The 20,785-nt window shown below is 42.7% G+C and overlaps 1 protein-coding gene across 7 annotated transcripts in view; it reads right to left on the bottom strand.

Annotated features, from left to right (window-relative positions):
- Positions 1 to 6,504, bottom strand: part of DLG1 (discs large MAGUK scaffold protein 1) — a 143,389-nt gene extending 136,885 nt beyond the window's left edge. For all 7 annotated transcript variants that reach the window (XM_071752195.1, XM_071752192.1, XM_071752191.1 and 4 more), the window contains exons 1-2: positions 6,107 to 6,504; positions 5,683 to 5,814 (exon numbers count right to left, since the gene is read on the bottom strand). In XM_071752195.1, coding sequence (XP_071608296.1) covers positions 5,683 to 5,814; positions 6,107 to 6,125 — 151 coding nt within the window. In that variant the 5' untranslated portion in view covers positions 6,126 to 6,504. The remainder of the gene's footprint in view (positions 1 to 5,682; positions 5,815 to 6,106) is intronic.
- Positions 6,505 to 20,785: the final 14,281 nt, after the last annotated feature.

Consider the following 20,785-nt stretch of genomic DNA (forward strand, 5'->3'; position numbering starts at 1 on the left):
TTTCTTAAAATTGCAATGCTTTTAAAATTTGTCCACAACTTCTTCTTATTGCACCTCTGTATTAGGCTGACCTTTCCATTTCAAGCTAAAATAATTCAGCTTTTTTGAGGATGTGGATGGGAAGGTATTCACATAGGACAAGATTCTTATAAAAGCTTTACCCTAGAGCTCTACATCCTCCCTTAATTTGGAGAGGGAACAAGAACCTAAGGAGATTATTCTAGGGTCAGCCCAACACTTTCTGCGGTCTCTTAGCATTCTCACAAAGTTCACTTAGGTGTAATTCTGGAAACCATCTGTGCAAGGAGACTGCCAGTCAGCTGCTACAGTTCAGGTTCTTTGAAGATTCATCCCACCTGCACCAAAACAGTCACCATCCCTCAAAATACAGGCAACCAGATGCACAGGAGGCATGTGGCTTTCCAGCTACATAGCTGAACGAGACATTCTGCCCTTGCTGCTGAGATGATCATGGAAGCAGGCCTAAGATTAAGACTAAATATTCTCTCTTTTGCTTCCCTTCTAAATGGCACCCAAGCACTGAAGCAAGCATTGAGGAATATTAGAAGCAAAGCCAGGTACATGGCAGGGTGGGAGGAGACAGGCAACAGAACCAGGCAACACAGGTGAAACAACACAGGAAAGAAAGTGAAGCAAGAACTGGACAGAAGATAAAATTTCCAAGAACCTGGTAACTATACCAGTTATTCCCAACTTCAACTTCCTTTTCAGTCCCTGGACAAACAGCAGATTTATTAACAAAGTTTTCTTGTCAACAGACCCTTTTAATGGTAACCCTGTGAAGAGATTAATGCTGTAATTGATAAATTCTACAGTACAGCTACTCAAGACTGAATACACAGTCAGTAAAATAACCACAAGGATAATCTTTTGCCACAACACTATTTCTCTGCATACCAGGAGCTACTCAATTTACACTAGTCTTACTTGCTATTTTAGGCTACCAAAAGCAGCACCTAATCCCAAAAATTCAGTACATTGCACTGCCACATGCTCCAATATATACAGCATGGAGAACATTTTAAAAAGCAAGCACACAACAATCCCAAAACTTTCCATGCTATTCAGCTGCATCACATACACACAAAACAATAAGCAGTTCTTCAAGACAGTGGATTTCACTCACTGTTTTGGCCATTACTAGGTTCCTTGAAGAGAAAGATTTGAAGTTCTTAAAAAAAACCTAGGATATTCTGAAGTAAGAACAAACTACAGGCAGAAGCATACTAACAATGACTGAGTAAACATTCCAATTGTTCAGACACCAGTTAAAAGGTTTCATTCTCCCTCCATCTGGACCAAAGAAAATACATTGAAATAAGTACTTAACTGCCTCTGAAGACACAACCCCAGGTCAAATTTCTCTCTGAAATTTGGTAAAGTTCAGGAAGGACAAGATTTTAAGTACAAGCATGGTATGTCCTTAGGTAACATTCCCCAAAAGCAGACAACCACAAAGCCACAAGAATGATATCCACAGATGTTTCAGCCTCAAATACGATCAAAGATGTTGTATTACAGAAGTTGCAACCTGGGGAAAAAGTCAGAAAAATGCAGCAAGGACAACATTTCAACATGAGAACATCCTATGTAGCACTGACAACCATTTCAGCAGTTTCCAAAATGACAAAGTCCAATTCTCTCTGAACTTCCCTCTGATAAAAGACAAAACCAAAACAATATTCCCTGGCTATCTAACCATATTCTCAACTTACTGTCAAGAATTTCTGGATTCTTAACATAAATATTGTTCAACTGAGTCTGAAAGAACTTGCACTGGGGCCTCAGTAACATTTAGAAAATGGGCAGCAGTTCACAAAGAAGCCTTCCTGAGGTTAACTGAAGAGGAGTCTTAAAGAACGACACATATCCACAATAAAAATTCTCTCCCAAGCCTGAGCTGATCGGCAAAGTTAACTCTGCTGTCATGCCATGTGTTCTAATAACTAACTTTATCACTGGAGTATAAGCTGATATTTATTTTAGTTTCTCCAAGAGCAAGTACTTTTGGTTTCAGTTATGAGAAGAGAGTTTCTGTCTTAATTGTGTTTGATTTTAATTTAGCCAACAAGCGCTAGAAATATTTCCACACTGGAAAATTGAGAGAGTTAAAAGAGCAACGATGTCTACGGAAATGCCACACACACAGCTCAGAGAGCTGAGGCTGGACGCCTTCCATTAGGAATATGGTCAGTACACTCCAAAGGGCACTAACTTGGAGGAGTGCTGACCCAATCCAGTCTACTCAAGTCTAAAATCTAGGGTTGTTTCCCTAATTCAGGTCATTAAGCCAGGATGGAAAGGGCTGAGAAAGATGCAGACTACGCTTTACCTTCCAAGAAGTTTCAGCCCTAGACAGACTGCTGCTAAATGTGAACAGAAAGTTTATCTTAGTGCAACCATCAATTTTACAAACATTTCAAAGACAGGACTTTTTTCAGGTGTGTAAAAGCATGCTGACAGCATTTTTAACATATTTTGTCCTAAAACTATGGTGAAAAAAATACACTATGTTTTTTTTCTTCAGAATTTCCCACACTGGATAGAGCCTTAGGAATAAGGCCTGTGCATAAGGACAACTCTGGAGACATATCTTCTTGCAAATGGACTCTTACATAAATTAGACTGCTTACACATATGAAACTCAATACATTCAACCTCCCCTAGCCAAATTTGCCATTTTATGCTGAGAAAAGTCTTCACATGTGTAGCTATAAAATAATATATATATAAAAAAAACCTTAAGACAGACAAGGCAAGAAAGAAGGTTAGGAAAGCAGCACATTACAGAAGACAGTAAAATCAAGAAAATGGCCTTCAAAAGACTGTTTTAAGGAGGTCAGATTTGGTTACCAATTCTGTTACTAATCTAAAGTTCTTACAGTTATTTCACTTAAAATATAATACTAGTGGAGTAATGTCAATTTCATAACATTGGTTGTTCACATTGAGTAGTAACTCCTCTAATTCAAATAATTTACAGCCATAATTATTATTTAAGAACTATACCAAGTTTGTAGATTGCTGAGAAAAGGCTCGAAGGAGAAAATACCATTTACTCTTCAGTATCCAAATGGAAATTCACCCTCAAAAAGCCCCAAATCCTTTAATACCTTCACATGTATCTAAATATGTGAAGTATCAATAAATGTTTAGTTTTCAGGAATATTTCATCTCCCCCAGTATAAACCTAGAGATTTATTTCTGTTCATAAAGTAATGTCTTTTTCCTTGAAAGAATAGCATTTGGTTGCCAAGTTAAAAATTATCCTAAAAAGCTGTAAGTTGATAGCAGATCCTGACTGCAGCCTTCACAAACTTTCTCACCTATCAAAGACAGGCAGGTCTTGAATACAGTGCAATAACTTGGCAGAAGTAACGGAAAATAAATGGATTAGGGTTTTTTCTTTTTTTAGTATACTTTAAAATAAACCAAAAAACAGAAACCAAGCCTATCACACTTTCTGGAAGAAGTATCTATATGAGAAATAACTTGGTAGTTGAGCTCGAAACTTTGTCAGAACAGCACTGGCTATTTAAGTTGGGGACGCATCACAAGTCCTCTAAACGGCACGTTTAAAAGTCTGCTATGAAGCAACATGAATCTGCAGCACAACTGAATGCCTCATCCAGCCTGCTCCCAAATCTTTACGGAAAGAGGGCAGGCAGGAGCAGACTCAAGGTCTTCCCTGTAACTGCAGCCATCCTCCAGATCTCAGGAAGTCCTCCCTCTCTTTGCCTCCATCATGCAGTCAACCACACTAGAAAAAGATGCTTCGAGGAAAACTATAGCCAGGAGCAGCCTGCCACAAATAAGAGCTCCCCTGATGCATTTCCACTGAAAGGAGGAGGCTAAAGGAGAAAGAGTGAAGCTGACAGCATAGATTGCTTGGGAAGTACCGTGTTAACACCTGTCAGACAGTCTGGGAATATACACATATGCTCTACAATAATCATACAGTGAACCAGTAAATGCAAAGTTAATGCAACTCACCCAAGCAGCACAACACTGACTGTGCACAGAGTTACTGACCTCAACCAAAACTAGAGGTATGGTTGCAACATAACTTCTTACAAGACCAGAAAATAGGCCATGTAGCCCTCCCAGGCAACAACACATTCGCTTTCTGCTCTTGCAGTACAAGGCCAGCAGATGAGGTTTCCTGCTGTTACAAGTTTACTACTACTAGGTGTACAGTTATTAAAACAACGAAGATCCATATGTAGATATGAGAAGAAACTGTGTCTTGAGGTTAGAATATCAAAGGCTAGTAGATCAGTGTCTTATTCAGGGGAGAAAACTGAGTACTGTATGGATCTCCAAGGCAGTTTAAAAAAACAAACAAAACACATACACACAGAACAAGAAAATAGTAGTCAACATTGACATTTGCTGGCTGAAAATAAAAAGAACAACTGCAACTACATTAAGCTTCCAATGTAAGACTTCAATAATCTGATCCACCAACGGGTATATTAGCATGAACTATTGGAAAGAAATGCAGAGGTCCTGTAAGTACAAGACTTCTGTAACTGACCTGTCTGCACAGCTACCTTCCATGAACTTACATGAATTTTAAAAAAAGACACTGCAAGATTACTATCTGGTGAACATCTACATAAGATGAAATGCTCCAGACAAAAACATTCCACCAGCAGGGATACATGTTTACCTTTTGCCACTCCCTGTATTTCCACAACATAGATTCAAAGGAGATGTGTTACTATGAAGCAAAATGTACACCTGCATGACACTAACCACACAGAGAAGCAAATCGACTTAGCTACAATGTTTCTTATTAAGCCCAATAGGGGAAAAGGTTACTTTGTTAAAAGACCAGGATGCCAAACTTTACAAGTGTTACTCTTGAAAGTAAACTAACAAACTCCTTTAATTCAATAGTTGGCAAAGATAGGGTCACTCAACAAAGAAGAAACTACAGCTCACTGCTTCCCTACAAAAGTTTCCAAATAAAGTCTGGATAAAATAAAGTTGCATTTACACTCATTTTTTCCCCAGACAAGCACGAAATACAAAGTTACATAAGTAGTTCAACAAGACCTATGGAAACATTTTAAGTGAAGCACTACAGATACTGTAAACTAAAAATTAGTAGCATTTTCACTACACTTCAATATGCAACAAAGCATAAAAAAATCTCTGTAATACTTATTCCCTGAAACATGTACCTTAAGTTTATTTCGTACTTCATATATACAATTCGTGAATATTTTTAGAAATTCTGCAAGAGGAACATTTGCCTAGATCCTACCTTAGGTTAAAACAATTCTAACTCATTCATTAACCTTTTATACATGGACTCAAAAGAAAAAAAAATACTCTTTCCAAATTGTTCAGGTGAATAAAGATACATGGAAAAACAGTCTACATGAAATAATCTGCACTAGGGGAAAAAAAAGTTGCACCACAGTTTTAAGCAGTTTGGGGCAGTCAAAATCTTGAAAGTAAGCAAGTGTATGAAGCAAGTGAACTGTTGATCTGCAACAACACGTGTGTTACTATGCAAAACAAAAACACAATGACAAAAAGCACATGCCTTGCAACCTAAGGGCAAAACACCCTTTCTTCTTAACACTACAAGTGGTAGCATAAGCAAGAACCGACCGGCCCGAGCTCAAATTGAGCGAAGTCATCCTTTACCTATCAAAGCCTGGAACAGGTTGCTTTGGAAGATGCTGATGACACGCTCTATGGAGTTTCGCAGCTGCCGGTCCTCCGCCTGGCTCAGTTTGGAGCGGTATTCCTCCAGGAGGCGCAGGGCTCGCTGGGTATCTGCAAGCGGAGACCAGACACAAGGCTGACCCCGGCGCACCAGGTAGGAGAACCGGGGATGCACACGCCGGGGACGCAACAAGCCTCCCCACTCGGGACCGCCCCAGCCCAGCCCGGCGGCTTCTTTGTTCGCATCTGGGAGAGCGCGGGCGGGACCCTGCCCCTCAGCGGGCTCGCATTGCCGGCGGACGGGCGGCTCCCGGCACCCACCCCTGCTCGCCCATCCCGCCGAGGCAGCTGTCAGGCAGCGGCTCCGGCATTAGCCGGGGCTCTCCGGGCGTGCGGCGCTCACCTTGCTTCCTGACGGGCATGGCTCTGCGGGGCCGCGTTGCTCCCCCGCCGCCCGGTGCTCCGCCTCACAAACTTTGATCCCGGCTCGGGGCGGCGCGGCGGGGGCGGCGGAGCGGCTCCCCCTGCCGGCCGGGCGCGGCGGCCGCCCCGCCTGACTGACCGAGCGACCGAGAGACCCGCACCCCCGGCGGCGAGACACGGAGCGGCTCCGACCGGGGCTCCAGCCGGTGCCCGCCGCGGCGCCTCCGCGAGAGACGGGTCGGAACAGGACAGGGCAGGGAGGGCCGGGCCGGACCGGACCGGACCGGGGCCGGTGCCGGGGCGGGCAGGGCTGGGGCACTCGCGCCGCCCGTCGCCTCCCGCTCGCACTGCTCGGAAATTCCAAACTTTCCAACCAAAATGGCGGCCTGGAGGCTGTGGGGAGCGCGCCCCCCCCTCCCCACGTGACCGGGCCCGGCGGCCGCCCAATCAGGGCTCGGCTCGGCTCGGGGCCGGTACCTTCTCGGCGGGGCGGGAGGGGAGGAGGCAAGGTGAGAGCTCGCCCCCCGCCTTAAAGGGGACGGAGCTCCGAGCCCGGGCCCCGCCCCAGCCCGGGAAAAGGGGCGGCGGTCCCCAGGACCCGCTCGGCCCGTCAGGGCGCCCAGAGGCACGGCCGTGCCCCGGCGGGGCCGGGCGGCGCCGGCGGAAAGGCGAGGCTGGGTCCCCTGCCTGGGCGGAGGAGCTCCCCCCGCGGACCCGGTTTTCCCCTCCGCGGCGGCGGTTCCCGCAACACGAGGGACCGGCACCAGGGCGCTCCCTTCAGCGAAACCCGCCCTTAGGCATCCCCGCCGCTGATCGGGCGCAGCGCTGGTGACTGCCGGTGTGTGCTGCGGAGGGCGGGACAGCCACAGGTGTTGCCGCCGGAGTCCCTGGCGGTGCCGGTGACCCCGCTTTTACTGCCCTGTAACCAGATGTGCATGCAGCTGGCAGCAGCTGGTGGGCAGAAAAGGACTGAATGACTGTGCTGGCACTGATAACTGTAAGAGTACCAGGCATGGATCAGCTCCAGTGCTGCCTGCGGTGAAAATATAATACACAGCTGGAGATAGATGTTCCTTGCCCCAGGAAGCCGGTAGCCTGATTACATGGCAAGAGGTCGTGGGACAGGCAGGGAAACACAGGTACCTTGCTGGCGTTACCGGTCTCACAATAAGCAATACACAGAATACTCACATCCACCTGTTGCTGGATTTTCTTTTTTTCATTCAGTCATCCTGGCAAGGAACAGCATGAGATGAGGAAGGGCTTATTCGAAGGAAAATAAAGAAATTGCTTTGCTGTGGTTAACAGAGGATATAAGGTTAAAATAAGGACATAATGAGAGAAAGCATGAAAAGCTTACTTGTTAAAAAATTTAAGAAATTGACTTTATAGGCTGACATCTTGGGCCACTCAAAATCATTGAAACTGCTTTTTCAAGACTGGCACAGAAATGGTAATGAGGTGCCTTCAAAGGCAGTACAAACAGCTTGGGGGGTTGCATGATAGCAAAGAGGAAACAGCACAGAAATTATTGACTTGGATAGAAATATGTGCAAGGCGAATTGCCTTTGCAGCATAGTCTTGGTGGTTAAGAGGAAAACACGTACTAAAACTGGAGAATTTAGGTGTAATTCAAATGCTTGAACTGAAGAGGAAAGTTATGTATTTTTCAATCAGCTTGACAATCATCCAGTACCTCATATCTGAAACACTCTAAACCCCAAATGTATATATATGAGTGGCAGAGAAACTTGAAAGTTCAAAGCAAATCCTGCTGATGTGACTTATTTGATCCAAGTTTGCATCTCCATTTGTACTTTTTTTTTAATTAGACACAAATGAAAATGTACAAGAGCTTACCCCAGGTACATGAAAAGAATCCTCTGAGCAACATATGCAAATTTGATGTCTAAAAATCAGGATTATATTTGGCTGTGGCAAATCTTAAATTAAAGAAAACTTTCTCTGCAACTAATCTAACCCAGACCTAGAAAAGGCTGCTCTTGTTTCACTTTCTCCCCCCTCCCCCCAGTACTCCCATGTTTTGTGCTTAGATTTGTACCAGGAGTTTCTCCTCCTCCCACAGCTATGCACTGCTAAATTGTTCACATAACTCACTGAAGAAAACAGAATATATATTTAATGCTAGCTGGCACACATTTCAAATTCCCTCCTTTCCAGTTATAGTTCCATACTATAAGACTTTTGGCATTAACTAGTACCACTTCATATATCTTGAAATTAAAGCATGCTAAGAAGGGACATTGGCGGAAGCCTCTATCATCTGTCCTCATCAGTTTCCACGGTTTACAACAGCAATAAATGTACTCTAAAGGGGCCATAGTCCTCTTGATGTCAGAGAAATATATATACAGACAGAGTGGATGAACAACCTAAATTTAGCTAGGAGAAAGGAGACATCTGCATCAATAGAGGTTGATTTTGCTGACTGACAAAAACATATTATTACAAAGCAAAAATTAAAGGAACTGCCATAAAAAACTACTTTTCCATAAATAGGATTTAATGTTTCCAAGGCTTTTTTATTTTAAATAAGAGCTAATCCCATTACATACGTTCATTGTGCTGCGGATAGAGAAATAATCCCATATATAACACCCTGAGACAGCATTTCTCACGTGTTACTAATGCTCCAGAAAAAAAAAAAAAAAAAAAAAAAAAAGAAAACATCAAAGAGGGGGTCAGGATGAGGGATCAGTGAGGCAGGAAGCAATTACGTGAGCCTTATGGTACCTCTGAGAGTGCTGTTGGTTCCTGGCACTTCTGTTTAAGTTCTAGGAGTATACTTTTTGATTGCAAGTTGTTGAACCAGAAAACACAGTGTTAAACTGCAGTATTTCAACTAATTTTGAAATTCCAGCACATATAGAAATATTCCATGAACTGAAAATGCCATTTTTACTAGCACATTGCAGCAAGAGTCAGGGTTGCAAAACTGTCATGTATTATACATTGTCTTTTTAGGGCTCCAGTTTTCAGAGAGTTCTATAGCTCCCTTGTAGGCAGGGGAAAACTGGGTATGAACCAGAGCCTCGTTTATGCCATGGCTTGAGCAGTATCACTTAAACCAAACCACTACAGGCAGCATACAGTGAGGCTTGTACTTAAATCGTGACTGGTGTGGTCAGCACACAAGACAGCATTATGCTGTGCTCTACATGTCCTGGCTGAGCTCCAGAAGGACCCTCAGCATAGGAACTCCTGAACAATTATACCAAGAACCAGGCTGTCACTGCTGCAGCCTTCTTGGCCCCAGAAGTGGTTGGGGATCTGACCGACAGCCCTCACCCCCTCACAACCATCCTGCCTCCCACCTCACCATTAAATACCCTTCCTTTGTGACTGCTACCAGCAGCCTATGTAGGAGCCTCAGCCTGGGACTCTACCTCTGGTAGGGGCAAGAAGCTTATTACAACACAGGTATCACTCTGCCTGTTGAAGGATGCACGGATGCACGTGCAAAATGGAAACAGGCAGCTGCTGACAGCAAGGGGGTCAATCACAGTACAGGAGTGTTGCCCAGATGTGGAAAAACTTCCATAACAGCCACTTGATTCTGGTAGCCCCATGTGAGAGGTGAATAATGAATAAAGCCATTTTTACAAGCCTATAGTCAAAGAAAGACAGTGCTTCATGAGACTGAGTGGTCTGATTTCACATCAGCTACCTGGTGGACCCCTTGAGCACTGGTGGAACAAGTTGACAAGCAAGTCAGCTGCTCAAAATGGCAATATAAGCAGTAGTCTAGTGAAAATTAGCTATACATAGTAGCTTTTGCAGAAAAAAGAAACCTACTACTATGCCATGCTTTCATTCTGGCAGAACACTCCTGTATGAGCTGTAGCTGGCACCTCACCCATTAGGTGAAGAGATACGATGAACTCAGACTTCAAGAAATGTTCACTAGATCCACTCATAACAAACCAATCAACACAGCAACAATCATTTGAAAACTAAGACAAAAAGGACAGCAGACATCACCACATTGCAAGATTTTACAGTTATCAGGATGGCCAAGAAAATACAACAGTTACTGAGCTCAGACAAACTCCTTTAAAGCAGAAAGTGGGGTAGACTTAATAAATACTGGTACATGTATTCATATTAATTTCAAGTTGGATACTGGTACATAAGATGGGATATTGCTAGAATTGATATTACTAACTTTGATATTAGCGAAAAGAATTGCTGTCTGCTGAAGAGTAATGAGTAAAGCTTGTGGTGGTTGGTTTTTCGGGTTTTTTTTATATATATATATATTGGGGTTGGTAATAAAAGAAAACACAAGAACAAGATAACTGATCCTATCTTATTTTATCATCTGTTTAATGCCCAAAGTCTCTATATAGTATAAGAGTCAGCATATAGTACACAGAGCAGATTATTTCCTTTTGTCATACAAAACTGGGAAGTGTTACTCATAAAAGGATTTCTGATAGATGCAGAAAAGCTCTCTCTTCCCCTCCAAACTCAGATCAATGCTTCACAGCTAACTAGGGAAGCAATGAAACTAGTGAAGCCTCATTTCCCCTGGCTAATCAGGAATGAAGTTTCAGTGTGGTGAGGTTATTCATTATGCTTCCACTCTGGACCCTCTGATGTCTGATAAGATTGGATCATGTGCCACAGCCTTACCTTCCAGGAGCTGTCTTTTCAGAAGAATGCCTTTTACTTATCATCTATAATTCTGTGGGTTATTAGAGATGCAGACAACTCCTTGCAGGAGCGTTCTGCCTGAATGAAAGCATGGCATAGTAGTATGTGCCTTTTTTCTGCAAAAGCTACTACCTATAGGTAGTTTTCATGAGACTACTGAATATTTAAGCTGCACTTTTCGTTATATTGTGCAGTTACTGTGTCACATAACCCAATGAGTTTTGTGCCAGTCACATATTCTGTTATCAGTCAAAATACCAACTCACTCTTTCCTATCATCTTCATTCTTGTGGGTAAAATAAATCGCTGCCTATCACACACCAAAGGACCTGATCTTTCTCCATTGTTAAAATCAAAGTTTTATTAAAAATCACAGTTTAGCTTATTTAATTAAACCTACTCAATAGAACCCTTATGGGATCATCTTACGCATCTCTGATTTTAATCTTTCTTATACAGAGGAGACAGTTTCCCCAGTAATACAAGCTTCATATTTTTAAATTCTGAAATCTATATCCAGTATTTGTACTCATAACTGAAATTTGTCTTAGATTAATTTGATCTGGATCGGTACACAAGGATGCCTTTATTCTTAGGGTTAGAAAGTTTTCACAATCCAACAGAAGAGAGACTTCTGTTATTCCATCAGTCTCAGGAACTAGAGAATAATAGGAAGTGACGCGTATTTTCTATTTAATTATTTGGAATGTTTTATTTAAATATAACTACCTAATGTACAGAATAGTCTAGCAATTAAAGTTCAGTACCTCACTGCTTCAATGCCTTCTGGAAGGCTGCTACACATCAGAAACAAAAGCATACAAAACAATGGTAATTATAACCGTTAACAATTACCACCAAGATGAGATGTACCAGCCCAGCTCGTCTTCCTCCACACTTTCTATAATCGGGGCTGTGTTACATAAAATCAGCTTAACAGCTTCTTAGTTGACTTCCTGATGTAAAGATAAACAGCATTATGTAACCTGCCTATTTTAACTTTCCCAGTCAAATTAAGCAGAGAGGTTGGTGTATCATATGGAGTGAGTTTGTCTGTGGGAAAACCCAGCCCAAGAAGTAAGTCCTCAAAGAGTGGGATATGTGCTCTTCAGCAATGTTCTCTCGTGAGGAGCTCAGCATTTGCTCCGAGTTTTCTGTGATCAAATGCTGACAATAAAAATGTATTAAAACCAAATTTTATTCATGTCACAGGAACATGTAACAAATCTCCCCAAAACAGCAAGGTTACCTAGTTCAGACAAAACATAGGCAAATGCTATCAAACCTGGGATTCAAACACAGGCTGTGCAAAGTAGCACCTTCTCCCAGAAAGCACAGAAGTCACTTCTAGTGTTCTTTATTCTCATAGCACAGTCCACAGCATGCCTTGAAATGGAGCTGCTTGCCATGGCTCTATTTAATGCATGCTAATTTTCAGGCAGCTGCTCTCCGGAGGAGCTCCCTCAGCCAGAGTCCTTGCGCTGTCCTAGAGTCAGCTCAGAGATCCGTGCAACACTGACCACCCCTGGAGTGCAGGCAGTGCTGTGCCTGTACCACACCATCCAGCAGCACACAGCAAAATGACATCACAGCATATCCCCCCGAGGTACCTTTGTTTTCCCAACTCAAACAATGTGGTATTTGTAGCAGAAAGCATGGGATGGTGCCCAGCCTTCTGCCTCTTATACAAGGGTGAAATTTACGTACATCTGCTGCCACCACATTGTCCCTGACACACACCTGAAGAAATAAATGCCCTTTGGGGGTTACAGACACAAACAGGGGACAGGAATCAAAACCATATTTGTCAGAAAGTACTGTCTTTGAACAGTTAAGAATCACTGTCCAAATAAAGTTTTCTTGCAAGGTATTAAGACATTCTTGGTTCACATCAAATACTGAATATTTCCAAACACTGAGCGCTTACAGCAACCCCTCTCTCTCCTGGGATGACAAACAGCTTTTTTAAAATTTGTTCTTCCTATGCTACCACCTACTTTTTGAGCCCATTGGAGAGGTATGTATTTGTGAGCTGTCAACAAGAGCATGGACAGCAGACTGCTGGTTTGCCCTTCAGAAATGGTAACTCCTCCTGTAGCATTCAACCTGCTACAGGCTATGCTATGGGTACCCAGTCCACACGCTTCCCCTCTCCCACCTCTGCTCACTCTCTGCTGCCTGAGTTTGTAGTTTTCTGCAAAGAGAGAGTTACTGGAGCCAGGACACTCATATGGCCCTCAGGGCTACAGCTGGTGGTGAGCAGGTAATTGAATTATCAGGCACACCTTCCTTTTAATGGGTTTTCTTCCTCCCTGTTTGTGTAAAAGCTTAGGAGAATAAAGGTGAGTATGTTCCACAGCTATGTGAAGGAAAAGAGCAGTGCTAAAAAGGAATGCAGCTAAAGAATTCAAGAAAAGTTTTGTCTTGCTTGGAATTTTCTGAATAATTTGCACTTCAGGAGGGAGAGGCTGCCAGTGACTGAAGCTGGGGTGCAAATCCTCTGATGTCCCTCTGAAGACCTGCAGAGCTGGAGCAGTTCTGGATAAGCTGTGAGGAAACCCATAAATCTGTATCCAGCTATGCAGGGATCTACTGATGAAGACCTATGAGCTGCAGAAATCCACCAGGGCTGATGCATCATGCCCTGCACTCCAGGTGAAGTGAGCATTTGGTGGTGCTGAGCCTCCATAAACAGTAAGCATCCTGCAGCGCCCACACAACTTTTCAGTTATATTTTTGTATGTGTTTAGGTGTAGAAAGTCCTTGTAAATATGCTCTGCTTCCAAGAAAAGATTTTGCAGAGAACTTTCATGTGGGTTTTGTAATAAACACCCTTTAATGTTAGTAGTATTGTGTCTGCTTTTACTGAATATAAAATAGGTGGTCAGAATCCAAGGCAACCCCTTACTTTGTGATTCACACAAAGATTCCAGTTTGGTCTTTCAGCAAATTCGCTGTGATGGATGGCTCTGTGTAGCTTGCATGTCTCCTATCTTGTCCCAATTCCCTAACCAAATACCATTGCAAGCTGGGGTCAAAGGAAACTTAACAGTTTCTGATGGTGAATTCCAAGAAATCTGTATTAGATTCTCACAATCAGAACTACTTCTGAACACAGTGACCTAAGCATTTTGCTGCTGTTGGCAAAAGCTTGCACAGACAGCTAACTTCTCCAGCTGGGTACAAGGATCCAGCTATATGCTCCAAAAAGCTACAGGGAAGCTGGCTGCAATAATTGAGAATGAACACAAAGAAACAACAAGTAATGTAAGGCTACTACTGATATTCTTTTCTTTTTTTATTATTCTATTATTTCCATATGTAAAAATACAGCATTTTTAAAATAATGTATCAATCTTTCTTATTCAGATTTTCATTACATACACAAAAAAATCTTCCACTAACTACAGCTGTAGTTTTTGCAAGGTAAGAAGTGAAATCACCAGAGGCCAAACCACATTCCTTCCCAGATCTACACTATTGCAACAGCAGGGCACACTGAGTAACTAGTTTGTCCGATACCAATACTGACTCATAAGGACAAGAAAACCTGGAAGACAGGTGTATGCTTGCAGTTCTTGTCCCATTCCTTTACAATCTGGAAATGTGGCAGGAGAAAACATTATTGTTATGCAAGTCTCTCCTGGAATGGTTTATATTTATAGGCAGCTTGATGCAGAGAGAAGCAGAATTCTCGTATTTTTGCTTGCTGAGACAGTATGGAAAAGGTAAAATACCTTCCCTTTTGTTTCATACATAGATATTTTATGCTCTGAGGACACAGAGTTATAGAAGCATGGAGTGCAATGAAAAGCTACAGCAAAAGAAATTCTTTGAAATTGAACAGAGTAGAGATCAAAGCCATACCAGGCAGGAGGGAGAGGCAAGAAATCCAGGTATTTAGCAGAGGATGACTGAAAGTTCTTACTGAGATGTGACCATGAAAGGGAAAGATGATTGATGTGAGCTACAGGAGAGAGACTCTCATCAGGAGGGGCTTTCCTGATAGCCCTGTGCAACACACTGGTGAGACCTCTCCCAGAGTAATATATAACCATGGCCACCTCTGTTTAATGAAAGTGAATTTGTACTGGAATCACATAAAGTTAAGGGTTAGAAGGGACCTCAAAAGACCCTACCCCCCTGCCAGAGCAGGGTCACCTCCAGGAGGTCATGTAGGAACATATCCAGGCAGGTCTTGGATGTTTCAAAGGAGGAGACTCCACAACCTGCTTGGGCAGCCTGTTGCAGTGCTCTGTCACCTTCACAGAAAAAAAATTTCTCCTCATTTTTACATGGAACCTTTTATCCTCAAGGTTATATCCATTACCCCTTGTCCTATCACTGGGCATAATTGAGAAGAGCCTGGCACCATCCTCACGGATCTCTCCCTTTACATATCTGTAAACATTAATGAGGTCACCTCTCATTCTCCTCCTCTTCAAGCTGAAGTCTTTCCTCATAAGGGAGATGTTCCTCTCCCTTAATCATCTTGGAGGCTCTGCAGTGGACTCTTCCAAGCTGTTTTCTTCCCTGGGAGAAGGCAGAGTAGTACTTCTGGGATAACTGGAGTGGAGAACCTCAGAGAATAACCCCAGGTCAGCAAGGCTACTGAGGAAAAAGAAAAAGGTTCCCTCAGAAAACAGAAGGCTTCAGGCGACAAGAGCAGCTTCCTAACTAGAAGCATGCAGACAAGTCACTGAGTTGGTTTCAAGGGATGTGATAAAGCCTCACATCAGAGTAGACTGAACACAGAAAAATGTTGCTCTTTAAGGTTCTTTCAATTCCATGTCCTAGAGGCATGGTGCCTTGCACCTTGGATACTTCAACTGCATTATATATTTAGACAGAAAAGTAAATTTCACATCCACATTTGGGCTGCTTCTGTGTTGAAATTGCTGTATTCTGAGGAGAAACAGAGGACAAAGATGTATATTTTTGTTTTGCTTTATTCCAGTAAAATCTCTCTCATAGTTTCTCTTGTGACTTCATTCTTGACATTTCTGGGGCTCTCTGGCAGGTGGTCTGGACAGTGTTGTAAGCTACAACAGCTTCACAATAACAAGCTGCTGAAAGCCAGAAGCCCTGAGGACTATTCTGATAGCTGAGAACAACTCTAGCATAGTAAAACCATCTAGTGTAAGGTAAACTGGAGGGCAGACAGAATAAAAACCTCCACTAGGCTTGAGTTTGTTTGGGTTTTTTACCACTTTATATTTAGTCACATCAATGAAAGGACAAAAATCACCTAGTGTGCAAGAGTGGTATTCCTCTTCCCAATATTGTCGTTTTTGCTCTAAGACTCCTATGAACAAGGGCACACTTGAGAGCAGAGCTCAGGCCACCATCCTTGGTCTGGACTCAAAGGTTTCTACTTACATTCCTAATCAGACACAGTTCAATATTCTCCCATATCTCCTGGCATCATGCAGATGCAGGGCATGCCTCACATTTCAGAAACTCACTATGGATTTACTAGTTTATTAATTAAAATCTTGTTTGATTGTGATTCTATCACATGTTGGAGGAAACATACAGATTTTTTATGAACATTTAGACTCCAAAGATGTTCTGTCATTTAAAACAAAACCAGCAGTTCAAAGCAAGGAAACTTTATAATTATTTATGGCATTACATTACAATTCAGATGGGACTGACTAACTCTGTTTCTAATCTTTTTAACAATATAATATGATGAAACATGCTGGCTGTGCTAATTAATGTTTGTTGAGGCTATTTATGCAGAGACCATCTTCCACATAGTCTCTCATAGATGCATCTTCACCTCTGCTGTTCTCATTTTTCTCTGCTTTGCTTCAGTGTAACTAAAAATGATAATTTTGTGGGTAGTTCCTGCTCAGTGAGCCACATGCTCATATTTATACCAGAAACAGCTCATACTTCCAAGGAATTAGCAGCTGAAGTGTGCTAATTTCTATCTGTTGCTGAAATTAGCTGCTGGATACCCTTTGTGTCTGTTTTTGCTATAGGCCTGCAGAACTGCAAACATCAAATGACATTGCATGAGAATAAAGCAGATCCCTCAGATCTCACTTGCTGGATTCCCTATGTGGCCTTCATTTGAGCTTCTGCAGTTAGTCAGGAAACCTTGGATTCTGCTGCTGCCCTGCTCCACACTGCCCCACCATACTCAGCTCTGTGCTCTCCAATGCCAATCCAGGGTATCCTGCTGGCCACAGTCCTACCATCCAAAGGAGCAAAGGATGCTCAGCTGATTTTCAACCCTTATTAACTCCTGCTACTTCAAATATTGCACTTACCCATGCACTAAGTGCTAGTAAATAAACTATGGTCTAGCCCCAGTAAGCTGAAATGAACATTTCCACACAGTACAAACACTTGCTGCTTTTTGCATTTTTGTGGTTTTCTTTACATGGATGGAAAGCACTTTTTAAAATGCGGAAAATATATAAAACTCCTCCAAATACCCCACAGAATTTAACAACCCACACACAGACCAACTCCATTTCACTGCTGGTGCCTACACTACAAAGCAGACTGCTGGCCCAGGCCACTCCCTCACAACAGCATCACTGTTAAAGCCAATGAAATCACCCCACAATCACTACAGATTGAAATCATTGGCCTCATACCACAACAGTTTCAGGAACAGTATATATTGAAAGCAGAACACAGGTTTTCATTTTGCAGACCCATGAAAGCTTTTCAGTGTCCATGCAGACCTGGGGAATCACTTCTGGACTCATTAAGCAACATATTTAATTTTTTGGTTTACTTTTACAATGTCCTGAAAAGCAGTCCGTCCCACAGAGATCCGCAGACCATTTGAGGAACACCACTCAGCTAGAAGGAAAGATGAGGTGGCGTGTGGGAAGTGCAAAATGAAGCTCCTGCTAGTTGGTGTTGATGGAGAAACAGCAGCTAGCAGGGATCTGGGGCACTCAGCCTATTCACATGGGTACCAGGATTGTGCTCCTGGTGGCCTCTTCATCCTGAAAGGCTGCAGGGGGAACACCCCCTTTCCTTGGGAGTTACTGAAAGGCTCAGCTGAGGACCAATGCCCCTTGGGGAAGGGAACAGCCCTGGTGAAGGGGATAGGTCTGCTCCACAAGTGCAATGCATTTTCCTACAGGGAGATGTCCCAGGGCTAACAGGGCAGCAAGGTCCAGAAGGCTTTCTGGGACACAGGTACTCCACCACAGAATTTATTTTGCTGTATTATTGACTCTGCCAGAAACAATATGTAAAACCTCTCAATAAGGAACTACATTATGTGAACTGGGATCTTTTACACTGATTCCTGCAGCAGCCCTGGAGGAACAACTCTTCCTGAAAGCAACTGCTCAGCTAATTCCTGTTGCTCATGCAAAAGCATACATTCAGATAGGATGTTTCATCTCCATATACATTTCAACTTCTTACTCTTTATTGGCTAGCATCTGTTGGCCAGTATTTAAAGAGGCAGTATATTTGGTGGTGAGGTGCAATTTGCAGCCATAATGGTTCCCCCAGCAGTGCTGAATCAGGGGATCAGTGATGCAGCTCATCAACACCCTCTGTGTCAAAGCAACTTTCAGTGAAGCTTTCTCTTGAAGCTCTCCTATCATGTCATGTACCTATGGTTCTTTATCTCCACTCTTCACTCTTATGTTTGCGTGTAATATACCTTGCAGCTCAATGAAATTATAGAAAACCTGATTTTTATTATCAGTAAAAATACCTTTAACGTTTTTGAAGGCCTTTGTATTGCCATGCCTGAGTTCACAGTCTCCCAGGACAGATGGTGTGCAGGAAACCAAAGGAAAATTTTCTTAAAGCTCTCTTACAAAGCACTTGAATATTGCTATGGAAGGATGCAAACATTTTCTCCACAGTGTCTCAGATAAGACTGCAGATAAGAAACACCAAAGCTGCCACCCTCATTATACCTTCCCCCTGGGGAATGGACCGAAACAATCTGTTAGTTGCTCTGGCATAATTATAAGTCTTTTCAGTCACTACCAATTATCAATACTGTTTGATTAAATACTATATACCAGAGTTGGAATTTCTGCCTCTAAAGCTCAAAAGCTCTTGCTTTACCAGGTTGGTACAGAGACATCTGCAGTCCATGCTCTGCAATCATCTAGATTTGATTTTTTTCAAAATAAGAATTGCCATTGCATTTCCACCCTGGAAAATAAAAGCGGAACAGGAAAACCATACATATGCAAATGGTTATGCACAAGTCTTTAAAGTTCTTAAGAGACTGCATGGCAAAGAGACGTGGAAATTTCTCAGATTTTCAGCATGACTCAGGGGGCATCCAAACAGTAAATGTGACTCATGGACTGCGTAGGCACGTACAGGTATGTGGGTAGCCTGCTGCAAGCCATATGGTTTCCTGCAGGAGCTGAATATCAGCACAAGCGGTGGTGGGGAGAAGAGATGTGAAGTTTTTTTTCACATAACAAGCTACTTAAGCACTGCCTGTCCAAGAACTGCTAATGGAGCAGAGCCTCACAAGGGCTGAATTCCATCAGTGCTGCAGAATAACACACTCTTCAGAAGAATGGGATCTATTTACAGGAAAGTCTTCGGAGCACAATGAAATTTAAGGGGGTCAGAGGCAATTATTTAGTTGCCTCTAACTAAAAAATAATTTAGTTTTGTTGAAACTTGTCTTTGAAAAACTCTCTATAGGAGGCCACAGTCTGGCAGAAAAAGTACATCATGTGTGACCCTGGCTATATATGGGCTTTTTGAAAGCAGCTGGAAGCAATTTTATCCAAACTCTAATAATGTTTAAAATGATCGGCCAAGATTGGATGCAGATTATGACACTTATCCCACCGAGCCAAATGAGTTGTACCTGCTTAGCCCAATTAAAATGTGTTATGAAATACTGCAATTAAGTATTCAGGTGAACTTCTCCGAAGAACTGGCATGCTGTAGTCATTGGTTCCTGGCACCAGACAGTGCACAGACCCACCATCCGCTGAGGATGAGGAAAGTCTGAAAAGCTGTTATGCCACCAGGGAATTTAATACCTTCCCCTGCTCAATAGCCACGAGAATTTCTAAGGTTGTATTCCCTTAGGGGGAAGAAACAAGGAGGTAAAAGCAAGACATGGATTTTGTGACTTTACATGAGCAGCATGAGCCAGAGCAGACACTTAGGAATCAAGAGGGAATGACACATGATAAATGCATATTGCCCCCTCTTATTTGACAGCTTCAGCATGCCATTTATTTCCTGCAAGAAGAAAGAAAATAGAAGAAAAAGAGTGGATGTTTTCCTTACATTATTCTTCCTACAGCAAGTCCTTCCCTCTCTGCAAAGTCCACAAAGAAACTGAAAGGGAGGGAGTAAATAGCAGTTACAAGTTATGGGGCTCAAATGAAGATGATTTGTAGTTAAAAGTCTGTATCAATGCAACAGAGCATCTGGTGGACATTGTGTATTTGCTCCTGCATCTTCAGTCTCATAGGTGACAGGTGAGAAAACCAGAATGGATTCCTGTTTCTATTGTCAGCCTAAGGCACCTAAGGACAGAAGGTTTGAATCCTGCTTCAGATTTGGATCTCATGGGTGCTTGGTATCTGGAGATGGGGCTGAGCTGATCTTACCTATGCTCACAGCAAACCTGGTCTGCTGCAGAGCTTGGGTGATGCTTCCCCTGCACAATGCAGGTGTCACTTGGACTCCCTGTCCAAAGAAAATTTCCACCAAAAATGGGGACTCTTTTGGTTGAAAGCATCAAAAACCTGGAGAAAGCCTGGGCAGTGGGACAGAAATCTTCTTTTGAGATCTGTACTTAGAGAGAATTACCCTAGGGCATTTGATCTAGAGCATGTCCTGCAGTCTGTGGCTTTCAGAGTGATAGAAATCCTGTTCTGACAACAATGGACACATCCATGCATAGAGGTACTCTGCTTTTGGGCTAAGTGAGGATTTTGCTGATAAATACCTGTGCAAGAGGTAACGCCCTTCTGTTAGTGCTGCTTTTACATTATAGCCA

The sequence above is a fragment of the Heliangelus exortis genome, chromosome 9 (assembly GCF_036169615.1).
Source record: "Heliangelus exortis chromosome 9, bHelExo1.hap1, whole genome shotgun sequence".
Taxonomy (NCBI): Eukaryota; Metazoa; Chordata; class Aves; order Apodiformes; family Trochilidae; genus Heliangelus; species Heliangelus exortis.